This window comes from Suncus etruscus, chromosome 11 (genome assembly GCF_024139225.1).
Source record: "Suncus etruscus isolate mSunEtr1 chromosome 11, mSunEtr1.pri.cur, whole genome shotgun sequence".
NCBI classification, from domain to species: Eukaryota; Metazoa; Chordata; class Mammalia; order Eulipotyphla; family Soricidae; genus Suncus; species Suncus etruscus.
The window spans coordinates 58,133,647-58,153,025 of NC_064858.1; the positions used below are offsets into that span (position 1 = coordinate 58,133,647).

At 38.1% G+C, this 19,379-nt stretch overlaps 1 protein-coding gene across 1 annotated transcript in view; it reads right to left on the minus strand.

Moving 5' to 3' along the window:
- NUP37 (nucleoporin 37) overlaps nucleotides 1–15,384 on the minus strand; it is a 58,781-nt gene extending 43,397 nt beyond the window's left edge. Inside the window, exons 1-2 of the mRNA XM_049783173.1 lie at nucleotides 15,225–15,384; nucleotides 991–1,115 (exon numbers count right to left, since the gene is read on the minus strand). Of these exons, the coding sequence (XP_049639130.1) occupies nucleotides 991–1,115; nucleotides 15,225–15,380 (281 nt within the window). The 5' untranslated portion in view covers nucleotides 15,381–15,384. The remainder of the gene's footprint in view (nucleotides 1–990; nucleotides 1,116–15,224) is intronic.
- Nucleotides 15,385–19,379: the final 3,995 nt, after the last annotated feature.

Consider the following 19,379-nt stretch of genomic DNA (forward strand, 5'->3'; position numbering starts at 1 on the left):
TAATATAAATAGAATTAATGATTGCTTTAATAGGACAGACATTAACTGAGGAGTATGAAAAACCTTTTCGGGTAACAAATACCATATATTCTCTGCGAAATATACAGTTTACACAAGTGTATGCATGTCTCAACAAACTGAATCCTTAAAACATGAGAATTTGATTGCATGTAAATAATTAACAAAGCAGGTTTAGCACTGAAAGAGCTATCTTAAAGATGCTAAATACTGTACAACAAAGAAGACATATCTCGTAGACTTGCCACTGTGGTCGCAGGGTTAGTTTTGTAACAAATTTATTTTTTTGTTTGTTTTTGGGCCACACTCGATGATGCTCAGGGGTTACTCCTGGCTATGTGCTCAGAAATTGCTCCTAGCTTGGGGGACCTGGGTCCTTGGGAGACTGAACTGAGGTCCATCCTAGGCTAGTGCGCGCAAGGCAGATGCCTTACCACTTACACCACAGCTCTGGCCCCAGTTTTATAACAAATCATAAATAACCTGGCATTACTGCCCTGTGAAGGCCTCCTAGGTACTTCTAAACTTTTTGTAAAAGAGTAAGTCTTTACAAAATATTTCACCATATCTAAAGGCCAAGGATTAGAATGATCATTTTATATACTGTGACCAGAAAATGTGATCCTGACTTACGTATAGGAACAATATAGTTAAATAGTACTAAATGAATTGAATAGAGCTGTAGTTTTCATAAGTGGAGAATATATGAAGAACTCAAATGATTTGGATGAATTTCAGAAGAAGTCTTTTGGAGTAAGGTGCAAACACATGCTTGAGACATCATTGGCTTTGCTATTTATAATAAATACATGCAATATGCCTAAATAAAATGCCTAAAAAATAAAGTGTCCAAATACCTAATATCTAGAGATTTGAGAGAAAATGCAAATGATGAAAAATGTTCCATGATCAAAGGCTTGATCATTTAACACAAAGGATATTAATGAAGTACATTTACTATATTAAACTTACTTGACTACTGGAGGCAATGAATCAAGTCTGGTTTCTGGGCTCCAAGCTATACCATCAACTCTGACACCATGTTGGAATGTACGTAGTGTTTTATATCGAAGTCCTTCGTTGTCTGCTTCTTCCTCCTATGCCGACACAGTAAATGTTTTAATAACATGAGAACAAACAAGACTGTATTTCACTGTAATAAACAATTTACAACGAGGCCATGTATAGTCTTTCTAGAAGTTCAAAATCAGATGAAAAATGTGATCTCACTGACCAACAAGCAAATATCCCAAAGCTGTCAATGCTTCACAAAATATTTATACAAGGCAATTGTTTTCAATGGCTGAACTGTGAATTGCTGTCTGCAGATGTAAAAAAGTTGAAGAACCACTGCTTGAAGGCAATTAAAACCAAACAGCAAATATATTATATCTTATCTTAATTTTGGGGGCATTTTCTCTAAAAGTGAACACTCTTCACAGAAAATTCAATAAATTAGACTGAGAAATCAGAAGAGTCAATGAAAAGAACTACTTGATCTGAATTACCAACAGACAATGTAAAAGGAAAAACATTAATTGCAAAGTTTTGAGTATGTCTGAAGATGCTATGGGACCTTCTGATGGTCCAGGTTCATTATGAGCATAAATGACTTTCATAGTATTTCATATATGGGTTTACAAATAACACATATTATATAAGAAATGTGTTTATTACAATATATAAGTCCAGTCTACAAATATGAATATGCGACTAACAACTTGGTTAATCTGTTGGGCACTTGACTCTTATTACTTAAGTAGATTAAAAAAAGTCAGTTTATTAACCTGGTTCAGTATGACTAAAATAACTTCATGGAGAGGTAAAAGAAAAAAATGAATTATAGAAATTCAAGTCTCCTATGTCTATCAGTACAAACAATAACTTGAGAATCTTTCACATAAAAAATTATACAAATCCATATACAGATAAGCATCTCAACACCAAGGCATGTGGCCTCAGCACTAACACATAAGGGTATCACCTGCCATCAGTAACTAACAGCTTCAGCTGGTAATGGTGGACAACAAAGTTTAGTGTCTGGTGTAAAGGGAAGATCAGACTTCTACATAGATCCAGGACCTTCAAAGGGAAAAGGGAGGGTGATGGTGAAGGAGGGAAATAAAAAAAAAAAAAAAAAAAAAAAAAAAAACTTCCGAGGGAGGGACTTCAGAGCAAAAAAACCAGCTAACCTTTGCAAAAGCTGGCTCCCTGTGTGTGACACCAGGCGGGGAAAATCCGCGAAAGTACACCGGCCCAGTGGGGCTCAGCTGTGAAAGACTGTGAGTGTGACCTGTCTATGTCTGTCTACTGCCCTCTTGCGTGAAACTCTTGCGAGTGGGGCAAAAAGAGCCTCCAGAAACCTCGCTCGCCCAGACGCCATTTTCAGGGAGGGATTTCAGAGCATAAAAACCAGCTAACCTTTGCAAAAGCTGGCTCCCTGTGTGTGACACCAGGCGGGGAAAATCCGCAAAAGTACACCGGCCCAGTGGGGCTCAGCTGTGAAAGACTGTGAGTGTGACCTGTCTATGTCTGTCTACTGTCCTCTTGCGTGAAACTCTTGCGAGTGGGGCAAAAAGAGGCTCAGAGGAGTACGGCCGCTCCGCTTCGCTCCGTGCACTCTTTCTAAGGAAAGAACTCCATTGCAACAAGAAGGAAAAATCACACTAAGAACGGCGCTATATCACAGAAGCAAACATTTCTCTCTGGACTGTCTTCTCTGTTGCATGCTCGGGCCTAAGATTTGTCCCAGTGTGAGGCTTCATCCACGGAGGACTCCCCTCCCTTAGAGGCAAGTCAGCCCATCCAGAAAGGGAGGAGCCAGAGGAGTGTGCTGCCTACATCATATAGACAATGAATACCACCACAACACGTAGAAAAACCCACAATACAAGTGTGACAATGGGGAAATAACGCAGGCCAGCATCAGACATAGAGAATGAAGATGACAATTCTGAGGACCAGATAATGACTGAACAACTAATCAACCTCTCAGATAAGGACTTTAGACTAGCAATATGGAAGGTGCTCAACAGACTCCAAGAAACCATGGATCGAGTTGAACAGAACACTAATAAGAACCAAGAAAATATGAAGGCAGAAATGACAAAACTCCAAACTGAAATAACATGTCAACTAACAGGACTGAAAAAGTCAGTAAACGAAGTGAATGACAAAATGGATAAGCTCTGGGACAGGGTATCAGAAGCTGAGAATAGACTTGGTGCTGTGGAAGATGAGATACATAACAATTCCATACAGCAGGAGAGATTGGACAAAAAACTTAAAGCAAATGAGCAGACAATGGAAAAATTAGTCAAAGAATGGGAACAGACGAAAATAGAAGTCTATGATAAGATCAACAGAAACAACTTAAGAATCATTGGAGTCCCAGAGACCCAGGAAGAAAATTTCCAGGAAGAATCAATGGTCAAGAACATCATTAAAGAGAAACTTCCAGAGCTAAAGAATATATGTGATCAAATCCTGCATGCCCGAAGAGTACCAACCAAAAGAGACCCCAGAAAAACCACCCCAAGACACATCCTAGTCACAATGACGAATCCCACAGATAGAGACAGAATTCTGAAAACAGCAAGATCAAAAGGGGAAATCATGTTCAAGCAAGCTTCCCTGAGATTTACAGCAGACCTGTCACCAGAAACGCTCAATGCCAGAAAGCAGTGGTGGGATATTGTGACAAGACTGAATGAAATGAATGCTTCACCCAGAATACTATACCCAGCAAAACTCACTTTCCGGTTTGATGGAAGAATACATGGTTTCACAGACAAAAAACAGCTCAGAAACTTCACAGACACAAAACCAGTCTTAAGAGAAAAACTGAAAGACCTAATCTAAGACAAGACTACCCAAAAGACACACCATATTTTGAAATAAAGATGGCGTTAAATCCCAGGACAATTCTTTCTCTCAACGTAAATGGACTAAATGCACCAGTTAAGAGACACAGAGTGGCTAAATGGATCAAAAAACTCAATCCAACCTTCTGCTGCCTACAAGAAACGCACCTGAATAGTCAGAACAAACATAGACTCAAAATAAAAGGCTGGAGAAAAGTTATCCAAGCAAACAACACCCATAAAAAAGCTGGAGTGGCCATACTAATATCAGATAATGCAAACTTTATACTCAGGAAGGTTGTAAGGGACAAAGACGGACATTTTATATTAATCAAGGGGTACGTAGAGCAGGAAGAATTCACTCTCCTAAACATATATGCACCGAATGAGGGGCCAGCAAAATATTTAATACAACTGTTGACAAATCTGAAAAATAATATCAACAACAACACAATAATTGTGGGGGACCTTAACACGGCTTTGTCAACACTGGACAGGTCAACCAGACTGAAACCCAACAAGAATATACTAGACCTGAGGAGAGAAATGGAAGAAAGAGGCCTAGTGGATATATATAGGACACTCCATCCCCAGAAACCTGGATACACATTCTTCTCCAATGTACATGGGACATTCTCCAGGATAGACTACATGCTGGCACATAAAACATACCTCCATAAGATCAAGAGGATAGAAATTTTGCAGACTACCTTCGCTGACCACAAGGCTCTGAAATTATTTGTGAACTCCAAAGGGACTCAGAAGAAACACTTTAACACCTGGAAGTTAAACAGCCTCATGCTCAATAACCAGTGGGTCCGAGATGAAATCAAGGAGGAAATCAAAAGGTTCCTGGAAACAAATGACAATAAAGACACAAACTCTCAGAACTTATGGGACACAGCAAAAGCAGTACTGAGAGGAAAATTTATAGCTTTGCAAGCACACATCAGGAAGGAAGAAGGAGCTTACCTGAGTAGCTTAATGACACAGCTAATAGAACTAGAAAATGCTCAACAAAAGGACCCAAGAATAGGAAGACAGAAGGAAATAACAAAGCTGAGAGCAGAAATCAATGAAGTGGAAACTAAAAAACAATCCGAAAGATCAACGAAAGCAGAAGTTGGTTCTTTGAAAAAATAAACAAGATTGATAGACCACTGGCAAACCTAACAAAGAAAGAGAGAGAAACTTGATAACTTGTATCAGGAATGAAAAAGGAGAGATCACTACTGATATGACAGAGATTCAAAGGGTAATCAGAAACTACTTTGAAAAACTCTACGCCACTAAAAATGAGAACCTGGAAGAAATGGATAAATTCTTGGACTCTTATAATCTTCCACGGTTGAAGGAAGAGGATGTAGCATATCTAAACACCCCCATCACCATTGATGAAATTAAAACAGTAATCAAATGTCTGCCGAAAAACAAAAGCCCAGGTCCAGATGGATTCACTAATGAATTCTATCAAACTTTCCAAGAGGAACTACTGCCAATCTTGGCAAGACTCTTTCATGAAATTGAACAAACAGAAACACTTCAGAATAGCTTTTATGAAGCCAACATCACCTTGATACCTAAACCAGACAGAGACGCTACCAAAAAAGAAAATTACAGACCAATATCACTGATGAATGCAGATGCAAAGATCCTCAACAAAATCCTGGCAAATAGGATTCAATGCCTCGTTAAGAAGATCATCCACTACGATCAAGTAGGTTTCATCCCAGGAATGCAAGGCTGGTTAAACATCCGTAAATCTATCAACATAATACACAACATCAATAACAAGAAAAATAAAAACCACATGATCATATCAATAGATGCAGAGAAAGCATTTGATAAGGTCCAACACCCATTCTTGATCAAAACTCTCAGCAAGATGGGAATGGAGGGAACCTTTCTCAATATAGTGAAGGCCATCTACCACAAGCCAGTGGCAAATATTATCCTCAATGGAGAAAAACTGAAAGCCTTCCCTCTAAATTCTGGCACAAGACTAGGCTGTCCTCGCTCACCACTCCTATTCAACATAGCACTGGAAGTACTTGCTATAGCGATTAGGCAAGAAAAGGATATCAAGGGAATCCAGATAGGAAAGGAAGAAGTCAAGCTCTCACTGTTTGCAGATGACATGATACTCTACTTAGAAAACCCTAAAGACTCTATCAAAAAGCTTCTAGAAACAATAGACTCATATAGCAAGGTGGCAGGCTACAAAATTAACACACAAAAATCAATGGCCTTTCTATATACCAATAGTAATAAGGATGAAATGGACATTAAGAAAACAACCCCATTCACAATAGTACCACACAAACTCAAATATCTTGGAATCAACTTGACTAAATATGTGAAGGACCTATACAAAGAAAACTATAAAACTCTGCTCCAAGAAATAAGAGAGGACACACGGAAATGGAAACACATACCCTGCTCATGGATTGGCAGGATTAACATCATCAAAATGTCAATACTCCCCAAGGCATTATACAGATTTAATGCCATCCCTCTAAAGATACCCATGACATTCTTCAAAGAAGTGGATCAGACACTTCTGAAATTCATTTGGAACAATAAACACCCTCGAATAGCTAAAGCAATCATTGGGAAAAAGAATATGGGAGGAATTACTTTTCCCAACTTTAAACTGTACTACAAAGCAACAATTATCAAAACAGCATGGTATTGGAATAAGGATAGGTCCTCAGATCAGTGGAATAGGCTTGAATACTCAGAAAATGTTCCCCAGAGATACAACCATCTAATTTTTGATAAAGGAGCAGGAAATCCTAAATGGAGCAGGGAAAGCCTCTTCAACAAGTGGTGTTGGCACAATTGGATAGCCACTTGCAAAAAATTAAACTTAGACCCCCAGCTAACATCATGTACAAAGGTAAAATCCAAATGGATTGAAGACCTCGATATCAGCCCCAAAACCATAAGATATATAGAACAGCACATAGGCAAAACACTCCAGGACATTACAGGCATCTTCAAGGAGGAAACTGCACTCTCCAAGCAAGTGAAAACAGAGATTAACAGATGGGAATATATTAAGTTGAGAAGCTTCTGCACCTCAAAGGAAATAGTGCCCAGGATACAAGAGCCCCCCACTGACTGGGAGAAACTATTCACCCAATACCCATCAGATAAGGGGCTAATCTCCAAAATATACAAGGCACTGACAGAACTTTACAAGAAAAAAACATCTAACCCCATCAAAAAATGGGGAGAAGAAATGAACAGACACTTTGACAAAGAAGAAATACGCATGGCCAAAAGACACATGAAAAAATGTTCCACATCACTAATCATCAGGGAGATGCAAATCAAAACAACGATGAGATACCACCTCACACCCCAGAGAATGGCACACATCACAAAGAATGAGAATAAACAGTGTTGGCGGGGATGTGGAGAGAAAGGAACTCTTATCCACTGCTGGTGGGAATGCTGTCTAGTTCAACCTTTATGGAAAGCGATATGGAGATTCCTCCAAAAACTGGAAATCGAGCTCCCATACGATCCAGCTATACCACTCCTAGGAATATACCCTAGGAACACAAAAATACAATACAAAAACCCCTTCCTTACACCTATATTCATTGCAGCTCTATTTACCATAGCAAGACTCTGGAAACAACCAAGATGCCCTTCAACAGATGAATGGCTAAAGAAACTGTGGTACATATACACAATGGAATATTATGCAGCTGTCAGGAGAGATGAAGTCATGAAATTTTCCTATACATGGATGTACATGGAATCTATTATGCTGAGTGAAATAAGTCAGAGAGAGAGAGAAAAACGCAGAATGGTCTCACTCATCTATGGGTTTTAAGAAAAATGAAAGACACCCTTGTAATAATAATTTTCAGACACAAAAGAGAAAAGAGCTGGAAGTTCCAGCTCACCTCAGGAAGCTCACCACAAAGAGTGATGAGTTTAGTTAGAGAAATAACTACATTTTGAACTGTCCTAATATTGAGAATGTATGAGGGAAATGTAGAGCCTGTTTAGGGTACAGGCGGGGGTTGGGTGGGGAGGAGGGTGATTTGGGACTTGGGTGATGGGAATGTTGCACTGGTGATGGGTGGTGTTCCTTTTATGACTGAAACCCAAACACAATCATGTATGTAATCAAGGTGTTTAAATAAAAAAAAAATTAAAAAAAAAATACAATACAAAAACCCCTTCCTTACACCTATATTCATTGCAGCTCTATTTACCATAGCAAGACTCTGGAAACAACCAAGATGCCCTTCAACAGACGAATGGCTAAAGAAACTGTGGTACATATACACAATGGAATATTATGCAGCTGTCAGGAGAGATGAAGTCATGAAATTTTCCTATACATGGATGTACATGGAATCTATTATGCTGAGTGAAATAAGTCAGAGAGAGAGAGAAAAACGCAGAATGGTCTCACTCATCTATGGGTTTTAAGAAAAATGAAAGACACCCTTGTAATAATAATTTTCAGACACAAAAGAGAAAAGAGCTGGAAGTTCCAGCTCACCTCAGGAAGCTCACCACAAAGAGTGATGAGTTTAGTTAGAGAAATAACTACATTTTGAACTGTCCTAATATTGAGAATGTATGAGGGAAATGTAGAGCCTGTTTAGGGTACAGGCGGGGGTTGGGGGGGAGGAGGGAGATTTGGGACTTGGGTGATGGGAATGTTGCACTGGTGATGGGTGGTGTTCCTTTTATGACTGAAACCCAAACACAATCATGTATGTAATCAAGGTGTTTAAAAAAAAAAAAAAAAAAAAAAAAACTTCCAGGTAAAATTAAATTCAAGTTTAAAAGATTGTTTTAGAGATTTTAAAGGATTTTAAGAAAACTTCTTAGTAAGAAATCTCAATCACTAGCTGGACTGAAAGAGTTCAGGCTAAAGTCGCACAAAGTCACATTAAGTCACAAGAAAGTAAAAATTTATTTAAAATGTAATATATTGAGAGTCGATATAAATTTCTACCAAAGATCCTTCTTGGGAATAAGAAAGAATGACACTGAAAACTTTAAAGAAATCACCAATATTCCATATCTTAAACTAGGTAAAGTATACAGGAATCCATTTTATTAGTCTTTATACTTTAAATGGATCATAGCTAAAAATATAAGCTTAAAATATTTCAACTTTAAAAATAAATGTTTTGTTACTTAAGACAACTTTGGTTCTAAAAACTTAGGAACAATTTTTATGACAAGTTTATTCAAAGAATCATCTGCACTCTGTAACTATAATGACCTTCTATTAAAAATTTATGGGCTATAAAATATCAGGAAAAATAAAGAAGAGTAGGTAAAACTTGGTATTTAATGGAATACAACAGGCATTATCTGAAGGCTGTTAGTTTTGTAATGTAATTGCTTTTTTTTTTACTTTTCGAAGGGCTAACTTTAATATGTTTTTTTGATTTTTGGGCCATACCTGGCAGCACTAAGGGGTTACACCTGGCTTTGTGCTCAGAAATCGCTCCTGACAGGCTGGGGGGACCACATAGGATGGTGGGAATTGAACCCAGGCCTGTCCCATGTGCAAGGCAAACACCCTACCACTACCACTGTGCTATAGCTCTGGCTCCTGCAATGTAAATTTTTACTGAATCCTGTGGATGTGTTGAATTTTTCAGGATAGACTTTGAAGTCATTTCAGTATTTTATACCTAAATGTCTCTACACAATTCACATACCCCCTGAAAGTTACTTCAGATTTCAAGTAAACTGAAGAGTTAACTCCAAAAGCATTTTCCACAAATAAAAAAAAAAAAGAAAAATGTACTTATCAAGAAAAAAACAATGTCAAGTTTTATTACTTCATAATTAGCATAGATAAGAACTATATAGCTAACAGCCAGATATGCCAAGATAGCAACCACTAAGCAATTTAAAAATAAGTTTAGGAGCCTAATCATAGCTGACTTCACAGCTTAAGTTACATCTGTTTTTCCACACTTGATAAATCAATCTTCCCAAAATGAAGTTTTTACCATCCAGACATTATTTTGCTACTGTAACAATAGTGTTGACAATTAGTGTGACTGGTAAAAATACTGGGTGGTCATGGGGAAAAAATAGCCCCAGGGACTGAATAGCCCTAAGCTTTAGGTTTTAACAGTGAAAGCTTTTTTTCCTGGCACCAGTGCCTGGTAATGGAGCCAAACTAAAAGGCCAGGGTGTGTGGTATAGACAGAGATGAATGCTATTTTGGGTTAAGATTAGGGTGTAGGCAGTATTGTATAGGCAGGAAATTAAGATTCTTTGGAAAACTTGCCATAACACAAATTACACAAGGTTCCAACATTTTTGAGGTTGGGGAATAGCCAGGTTGAAGAAAGGGCTAGTTTTAGGGTTTTAAATTGGCAAATCTTTCACCACACTCATTTAAACAAAAATAGAGAATTTCAGATGAGCCTGTAAAATTTACCTACTTCACTTTCACCTAATGCTTGGTTCTCATAGAACATAACTCTTGCATAACTCTTCTCTGAATGCTTTTAGTATGAACAAAATAGCCACTTTTTGTGGGGAGCTTATTCAATTTGTGGTAGATATTATTAGGAAAGTTCTCGTAAATATTAAAACAAAATCTATTTTCATATAAATTATAGCCAATGTTTGAAATACTGCTTTCTGGAGACAAAAGAGATTAAATATGCCAATGAAAGTGACTACCTGGCGATAGATGAACTCATCTAGGTAAAAATGAAAAGAAACAGATTCAGCACTAGTTTTAAAGCAAGAAACAATTTTAGTCACAAAAAAATGACATATGTTACTACTCTAAATCAAATCCATCTTCCTCAGGAGTTTTTTCTTCAAAAGCACTACTCTTTTAAATCAAATATACTTCTAGTGCTAAATATTAAGCTTTCCTGGCAATTTACAAAGTCCAGTATTGTAGCTAGTAGACACCCCCTTAAGCAGAAGTGGTAGTACTGTTGTGACTGCTGTGGCCCCAAACCAAAATAAAATAAATGAATTTTTATACTGCTTGCACAAGATCTTTTTAAACATGCTGGGTTAAAAATTGATTTATTATTTTATCTGTAACCTGGGAGATAGCTCAAAGACTAGTGTACATGCAGGGGCCTTGGGTTGTATTCCTAGCATCATTGGGAAGTAGTTGGAGTAAAGTGCTGCAACCCCTTAGTCTCACTGGGTATGGCCCCCTAAATTATTACACTGCCTTTTTACTTTTCATAATGATGTTATATTAAACTTAGATAGTTCATGTTATGCAATTTATTATACAATATTTGAAGTCTGAAGAGCCTGGCAATAGAGCAGTTGTTCAATAAATATTGTTAGATCAAATCTAGATCCAGAGCATGGTTTTTTTTTTTGTTGTTGTTGTTTTTGTGTCACACCCGGCTATGCTCAGGGGTTACTCATGGTTCTATGCTCAGAAATCGCTCCTGGCAGGCTTAGGGGACCATATGGGATACTGGGATTCGAACCACCATCCTTCTGCATGCAAGGCAAATGCTCTACCTCCATGCTATCTCTCCAGCCCTTAGCATTAGGTATTTTCTGCTTTATGCTCTTTCAAAGAATGTGCTTGCCTAAATCACACAAATACATGAACTGAGCATGGACCTCGATTTTTCTTTTATGTGAAGCTAAACATCCCCAGTGATGCTTAGGGATTGGGGCAGGGGGTACTGCTAGCAATTTTCCCAAATATGGCACTGCTAAGGCCAAATGGAAACAAACCAAAAAACAGTTCAAGGATAATTAATAATTCCAGTAACTTGCATTGTGATCACAGAATAATTGCTTCACTTTAAAATTATTCACCTAATTAAATAATATCAAAGATTTTCCTATTATCATCAATATCCAACACCCTCAATTTTATGGTGTCCTTTGGTTTACTCAGGCCACCCTGGTAGTGGAAGCACCTCTGGGGCTATACCTTGCAGGGCAGAGGTGGAACAGGACCCCATTATATGATGTCTTTGGGAAGGAATTGTTGATTACTACAAAGCAGGCACCTAAAACCCTGCACTATCACTCTAGTTCCAGGCATATCTCACTATTGATTCTATAAACAGACATGGGAAGTTCACTAATATTTTTGCCTTCTACATATATAGTAAACTACTATTTTATAGTTTTCTTAGTACACAGCACTGCATAAAGGAGGGTCCCTGCTTCTTTAACATGTTTAAAGCAGTTCCCAACACTTGTTGCATTTAAAAAATATTGGACATTAATCAATAGTTGCATCATATAGCTTGCATTTCTTAATTTGAAAGAATACCAAAAGCTGTCAGATACCTTACTAAAATTCAAGTTCATTATATGAACAGTGTTTTCCTCACAATAATTGAAGATCACCTTTCTCACAGGACTGTGGGAATTCAATAGTTGCATCATATAGCTTGTATTTCTTAATTTGAAAGAATACCAAAAGCTGTCAGATACCTTACTAAAATTCAAGTTCATTATATGAACAGTGTTTTCCTCACAATAATTGAAGATCACCTTTCTCACAGTGGGAATTCACTGTTTTAGTTCTCTCAAGTCCAAAAAGTACCATAAAATGGGGGATGACAGATGTGGACAATTTTTGGAAAATGTTTAATATTATTTATTTAGACAAATAATTGTAAAGTGAAGCAATTATTTTATATCCACAAAGCAAATTATTGCAATTATTCATTATCCTTGAGACCTGTTTTTGATTTGTTTCCTTTCTAGGCTCTCTCAAGTAGTGCTAGGGGACACAAAGGCTATATCCTCTGGTACATAAGAGGCCATGTAGTGCCAGGGGTTAAAACCAGGGTCCTGTGTATGCCAGAAATGTGTTCCAACTTTGAACTATAAGGACCCTTTCAGAGCTGTTTAAACTACAGCTTACACATGGACAACAGCACAGAACAGCACAGGTTGATGGGGTTGGAAATACAGTGGAAGATTACTTTGTGAATGCAATAGCTAGGACCCTGGTTAAATTCCCAGCATCACATATATGATCCCTTAAAGAACTGTCAGAGGTTACCCTAGAGCAGAACCAAGTATAGACACTGAACACAACTAGGATTCAAACACCACCCCTCTGAGTAGTGCCTCCCCCAACTCCACAATTGGAATCTTGATCTTGTTTCCTCAGATATATGAATTCCTGAATTTTGAAGAAAGGAAACTCCAGGAGGAGAGGAAGTCATTTTTAGACATTTAACATTAATAACTAAAATAGATTATATTTTGTGTTTACTACTTAACAAATTAATAAAATGAAAATCCAATTGTGTCTTAGTAAATTTTGGGGCAAGCCCTATATTGCCAATTTCCAGGTTAGAGACTAGAAACAATGCATATGACCACAGAGCAACTCAAAGTTTATTTTTATTGTTTCTCATTTTATCATTTTCCTTGACCCCACATTCTCTCCTTGCCTTTCATCATCTCTGCCTTTTTTCTTTTTTTAATTTTGGAGTCACATTCAGCAGTGCTCAGTGGTTACTCCTGGCTATATGGGACTGAACCTGGGTTGGATGCACGCAAAGCAAGTAACCTGCCTACTATACTGTCACTCTTGCCCCTCTGCCTTTCTTTTTACCCATTCTTGGCCTTACTCCCCTCAAATTGTCTTAGCTATATGTGTACTAGACATAAAATGTACTTTTCAGTATTTTAAAATGTAATTCTTCACAGCTATTTTTAAAACTCAAGTAATTAAGTCAGCTTCAACTGTAGGGGACTGCTTTATTCTTTTGATAGGTTAGTAGCCCCAGTAGAAAAATGACAAGTATTTTTCAAAGTGTCATATATTGTTCCTCTCAAGTGATTTTTTTAAATGATCCTGCTGAAATCAGACTGGAAGTCCTATTTAACCTAAAAGTTAAAAATATTCCAGCTTAAAGAGACAATGTGGGGTAATATAAGAGGTCTTGTATTCTACTTAAGATACTGACAAATGGGAGGCTTTGATTTCCTACTTCTTTCTAATAACAAATATGGATGCAGTCTAATGTATAGCTTCATACATTTATTGCACTATACTACAAAGTGGCAAAATGCATTTATATCAAAATACTGTAAGATACTAAATTATCTCCCAAATGATCTGTTTATATCATCTTAGTGCATTAATCTAAATTTTTGAAACTTAAGCTTTGTGCATAATTGGCAAATGATGAAGGATGAAAATTAAGTCTAATGCATAAATTTATATTATAAAGTGGTAAGCTGCTTTTATATCAAAATACTGTAAGGCACTGAACTGTTTCAGTAATATAATGTTCATAATATTGTTTCAGTGATACTTTAATCTTCAAAATTAAGCTTTCATTCCCTTGATTTTCAATATCAGAGTTAATCAGACTTATCTGAGGCAAGATTTTTGGTAATTAAAAACTTCTATCTTTATGGGGCCAAGGGATAGTATACTTTGTAGGGAACTGGCCTTGCACCTATACACTTTATTACTATACATTGTGAGGAGTTGCACATGCCGCTTAGGGCCGTGAAATAAAGCTGGGTGACTCCTGGAACTTCAACTAACTGCTTGTGATCTCTCCACTATTATCCTGCATGCTTGGACCCACCAGCAAAGGGGCTGCGGGCGCCGGACAGAGCTCCAGGGCTCTTTAATATATTTAAACAACTGTTTAAATATGGTACCCCAAGCCACCCCGGAATGATCCCTGAATACAGTCATGAGTAAGCCTTGAGTAACTGGGTGGAACCACCTCAAAACAAAACTAAAATTAAATTGCCAGCAAAAAAATATTTTCTTAAATATCTGAAAACTAATCACTATCAAATTAGTTCATTGATGCCATCATTTAAAAAGTGTAAATAGCACTATACTGTTATAATTAAAATGCATTAAATATGCCAATTAAATTGCTGCTCTATTATTATCTTATAATTTGCATACTCTAGCAGTATACTTTAGATGTATACAAAGTATGAAAAAATAATAGGAAAGTCGAACACCATGGTAAAACTATTAATTTTTCTGAAGAATTTGATTTTAAAAGTTTCTAATGAACCTGTTTTTCATATCATCCTTGTTCAATGGGTGTTATCACTATCATACAATATTTGGCCAAAAATCAGGCAGTGCTAGAATATTCCCTGACTAAATGTGAAGCAATGAGAAAAGAAAAAATTTTTTTTCATTAGTTAATTGTTTACACAAATTTCAGCATCTTGTACTAGGACTATCTCATAATTCATATTTTTCCTCTTTTTTAAAAGTAAAATCATTTAAATTCAGAATCTTATCAAAGCCTAGCCAAAATTTACCTAAGTTTTCATTTTCCTACTAGTGAAGTATCTTCAGTGTCACTTATTGTACTTTTGTACACTAACCTGAAAGGTACATGTGCCAACTACCACATAATTATTGCCACCATAGGCAATAAGGTTTCCTGAATCCCCACTCTCAAAGGGATTGAATTCTACCACATGCACGTAATCTTCACAATCCACTCTGTAGGTAGCATTTCTTGTGGCATCTTGCTTCATCTTGTAGGCCAAAGTGGAGCAGTTGAAAAATAGGAGGGCTGTGGAGTAGAGCACAAGACACCAATAGTCAAAGTATTACTAACTTTCAGCGAGTTTATCAATATGGCAAGGTACTGTAAATGTCACAGAGAACTCAGAAAAATTAGTCTAATTACTCATGTTACTTGTAGAACAAATCACCTTAAAGTTCTGTTTGGATAGCTAAAAGATATAGTGAGTACTTGGATGGAAGCACTCTACTAGAAAGTATATTCATAAAAATTAATGATGATTAGTGTTATTTGCAGACATGAAGCCATTTTTGTTTTGATCATACCCGGCAGCAATCAGGGGTTCCTCCTGGTAGGCTCAGGGGACCAATTGGGATGCTGAGGATTGAACCCGGTTATATGCAAGACAAACACCCTACCTACTGTTATTTTTCTGGCTCCTCCATGCAAAACATTTTAACCTTTCACCAACAGCCTTTTGCCTCAAAGATCACAAAAATATGTGATCCTTTATGTTGTGACTCAGTACAAAATATCAGAATCAGGTGATGGAATGCCAACATGATATAAAAAAATTCTATTCCGAAAAGCAGGCTCAGAACTTCAACTAAGCCGTGACAGCCGATTGTACACTTTTGAAAATAGAAAGTAGGATTCCATAGATGGGCCTTGGTAATGCTAAGTGCGTTTTTTTTTTTTAATTTAGCTGTATACAGGAATTGTCTGGAAAACAAATGGGCTTGTTATCTAAAGGCCAAGCACCTGATGAGTCCGACGAGCCTCCAGATCGGAGCGTTTATAAACGAATCATTCTGATGAGGAAGCATCTGAGACTGGACATTCAGGGCGACAGACTAACAGGCGATACTTCTGGAGAGTCAAGCACTGTGCAAGATTCGAGGTCGGGGAACGCGGTACCCTGCTGTTCATTAAGGCAGTGCCTTGCCGCCCCATATCCTGGGCGCCTCCGTGGGCACTGTGGCGGGATGACCCCCCAACATCTTAAAGGCACAGATGGGGGAAATCCAGAGAAATGCCTGCAGCGAGCCCCGAGGCCGCCTGTGGGCTGGGTGAAGTCCCGCGAGACCCCGCTACATCCCCCTGGCCTGAGCTCTTGAGGGTCAAGCGGTGAGAAACTGTAAGCAAGAGGATGGGAGCGCGGAAGGCCGGTGGAAAAACAAAGGCAGCTCCGACCCCGGAGCTCCCGCGCAATACGCACCAGAGAGAGCTAGGAAGCAGGCAGAGGGAGCAAATGTTCACAGATGGTGGCCGCCGCGCGCGCCAATACTGCTTCCGGGTGAGAGGGCGGGTGCAGCGATTGGCTCTCGGGTTCTCCCGCGATATTTGAAATGTAACCCGGGACTGTTCCATCCAACCTGCCGAGAGAACCTCAGCGGTTCTGGCTCACCTTATTGGGAATTCTGCTTTTTCTAGGCCAGGTCAGTAGTGCCTCTTTCTCACTTTCACACGTAGAGATTTAAGCTTCAGCTTTGGAGACTTTGGGTGACAGCAAAGCGCCTTTTGAGCATCCCGGCCTTAGGACGTAAAGTTGTGCAGTGGTTTTGCGCTGCAGCTAGGTTGGGTGATAAGAGTTTACTGGTGGATGGAATTGGAAGAGACTGAGGGATCAACTGCAGACAGCTAGAGTGTGACCCATTGGTAGCTTACTTAGGTCCATTATATTGCAAGAACACAGGCAAAATCTAATCTTGCTATTTTTGCCCCCCTCGCCTGGTGTTTGTGTATTGTCTACCGTTCTTTTCACCCTCACTATTCACTTTTCACTATTCAACTTGCAGTGTCACTTTACTGTTCAAGTTGAGTCACTACCCTAGACGTGTGGCTGGCAGGCCTCAAGTATTTTCTCTTTGGCTCTTTCCAAAAATTGTTGATACCTGGATGACTTTTGTCATATTGACTTTTTTTTATATTGCATTAAATGATTTTAATTTTATATACATAGATAAAATTCTGTTACTCAACCACAGATTATCTTTTACAGATTTATTATCTGACATTCCATTTGATATTTCTTTCTATTTTATTAAATTATGTTCTTCTATGTGACTCTCCAACTGTGTAATTCTGCTACTATGGCTTGCTAAAATATATTTATTTATTTATTTTATTTTTCGGGTTTCAGTCATGTACAGAACACCACCCATCACCAGCGCAACATTCCCATCACCAATGTCCCAAATCTCCCTCCTCCCCACCCAACTCCCGCCTGTACTCTAGACAGGCTTTCTATTTCCCTCGTACATTTTCTTTATTAGGAGAGTTCAAAACGTAGTTATTTCTCTAACTAAACTCATCACTCTTTGTGGTGAGCTTCATGAGGTGAGCTGTTACTTCCAGCTCTTTTCTCTTTTGTGCCTGAAAATTATTATTGCAAGAATGTCTTTCATTTTTCTTAAAACCCATAGATGAGTGAGACCATTCTGCATCTTTCTCTCTCTCTGACTTATTTCACTCAGCATAATAGATTCCATGTACATCCATGTATAGGAAAGTTTCATGACTTCATCTCTTCTGACGGCTGCATAATATTCCATTGTGTATATGTACCACAGTTTCTTTAGCCATTCATCTGTTCCAGAGTCTTGCTATGGTAAATAGTGCTGCAATGAATATAGGTGTAAGGAAGGGATTTTTGTATTGTATTTTTGTGTTCCTAGGGTATATTCCTAGAAGTGGTATAGCTGGTTCATATGGGAGCTCAATTTCCAGTTTTTGGAGGAATCTCCATATTGCTTTCCATAAAGGTTGAACTAGACGGCATTCCCACCAGCAGTGGATAAGATTTCCTTTCTCTCCACATCCCCGCCAACACTGCTTGTTCTCATTCTTTGTGATGTGTGCCAATCTCTGGGGTGTGAGGTGGTACCTCATAGTTGTTTTAATTTGCATCTCCCTGATGATTAGTGATGTGGAGCATTTTTTCATGTGTCTTTTGGCCATGTGTATTTCTTCTTTGTCAAAGTGTCTGTCCATTTCTTCTCCCCATGTTTTGAAGGGATTAGATGTTTTTTCTTGTAAATTTCTGTCAGTGCCTTGTATATTTTGAAGATTAGCCCCTTGTCTGATGGGTATTGGGTGAATAGTTTCTCCCAGTCAGTGGGGGGCTCTTGTATCCTGGGTGCTATTTCTTTTGAGGTATAGAAGCTTCTCAGTTAAATATATTCCCATCTGTTAATCTCTGCTTTCACTTGCTTGGACAGTGCAGTTTCCTCTTTAAAGATGCCTTTAGTCCCAATGTCGTGGAGTGTTTTACTTACGTGTTGTTCTATATATCTTATGGTATCGGGTCTGATATCGAAGTCTTTCATTCATTTGGATTTAATTTTCGTACATGATGTTAGCTGGGGGTCTAAGTTCAATTTTTTGCAAGTGGCTAGCCAGTTGTGCCAGCACCACTTGTTGAAGAGGCTTTCTTTGCTCCACTTAGGATTTCTTTTTTTTTTTTTTTTTCCATTTTGGATTTCCTGCTCCTTTATCAAAAATTGATTATATGTCTGGAGAACAGTCTCTGAGTATTCAAGCCTATTCCACTGATCTGAGGGCCTGTCTTTATTCCAATACCATTCTGTTTTGATGACTATTGCTTTGTAGTAAATTTTAAAGTTGGGGAAAGTAATTCCTCCCATATTCTTTTTCCCAATGATTGCTTTAGCTATTCTAGGATGTTTATTGTTCCAAATGAATTTCAAAAGTGCCTGATCCACTTCTTTGAAGAATGTCATGGGTATCTTTAGAGGGATCGCATTAAATCTGTACAATGCTTTGGGGAGTATTGCCATTTTGATGATGTTAATCCTGCCAATCCATGAGCAGGGTATGTGCTTCCATTTCCGTGTGTCCTCTCTTATTTCTTGCAGCAGAGTTTTATAGTTTTCTTTGTATAGGTCCTTCACATTTTTCGTCAAATTGATTCCAAGATATTTGAGTTTGTGTGGCACTATTGTGAATGGGGTTGTTTTCTTAATGCCCATTTCTTTCTTATTACTAT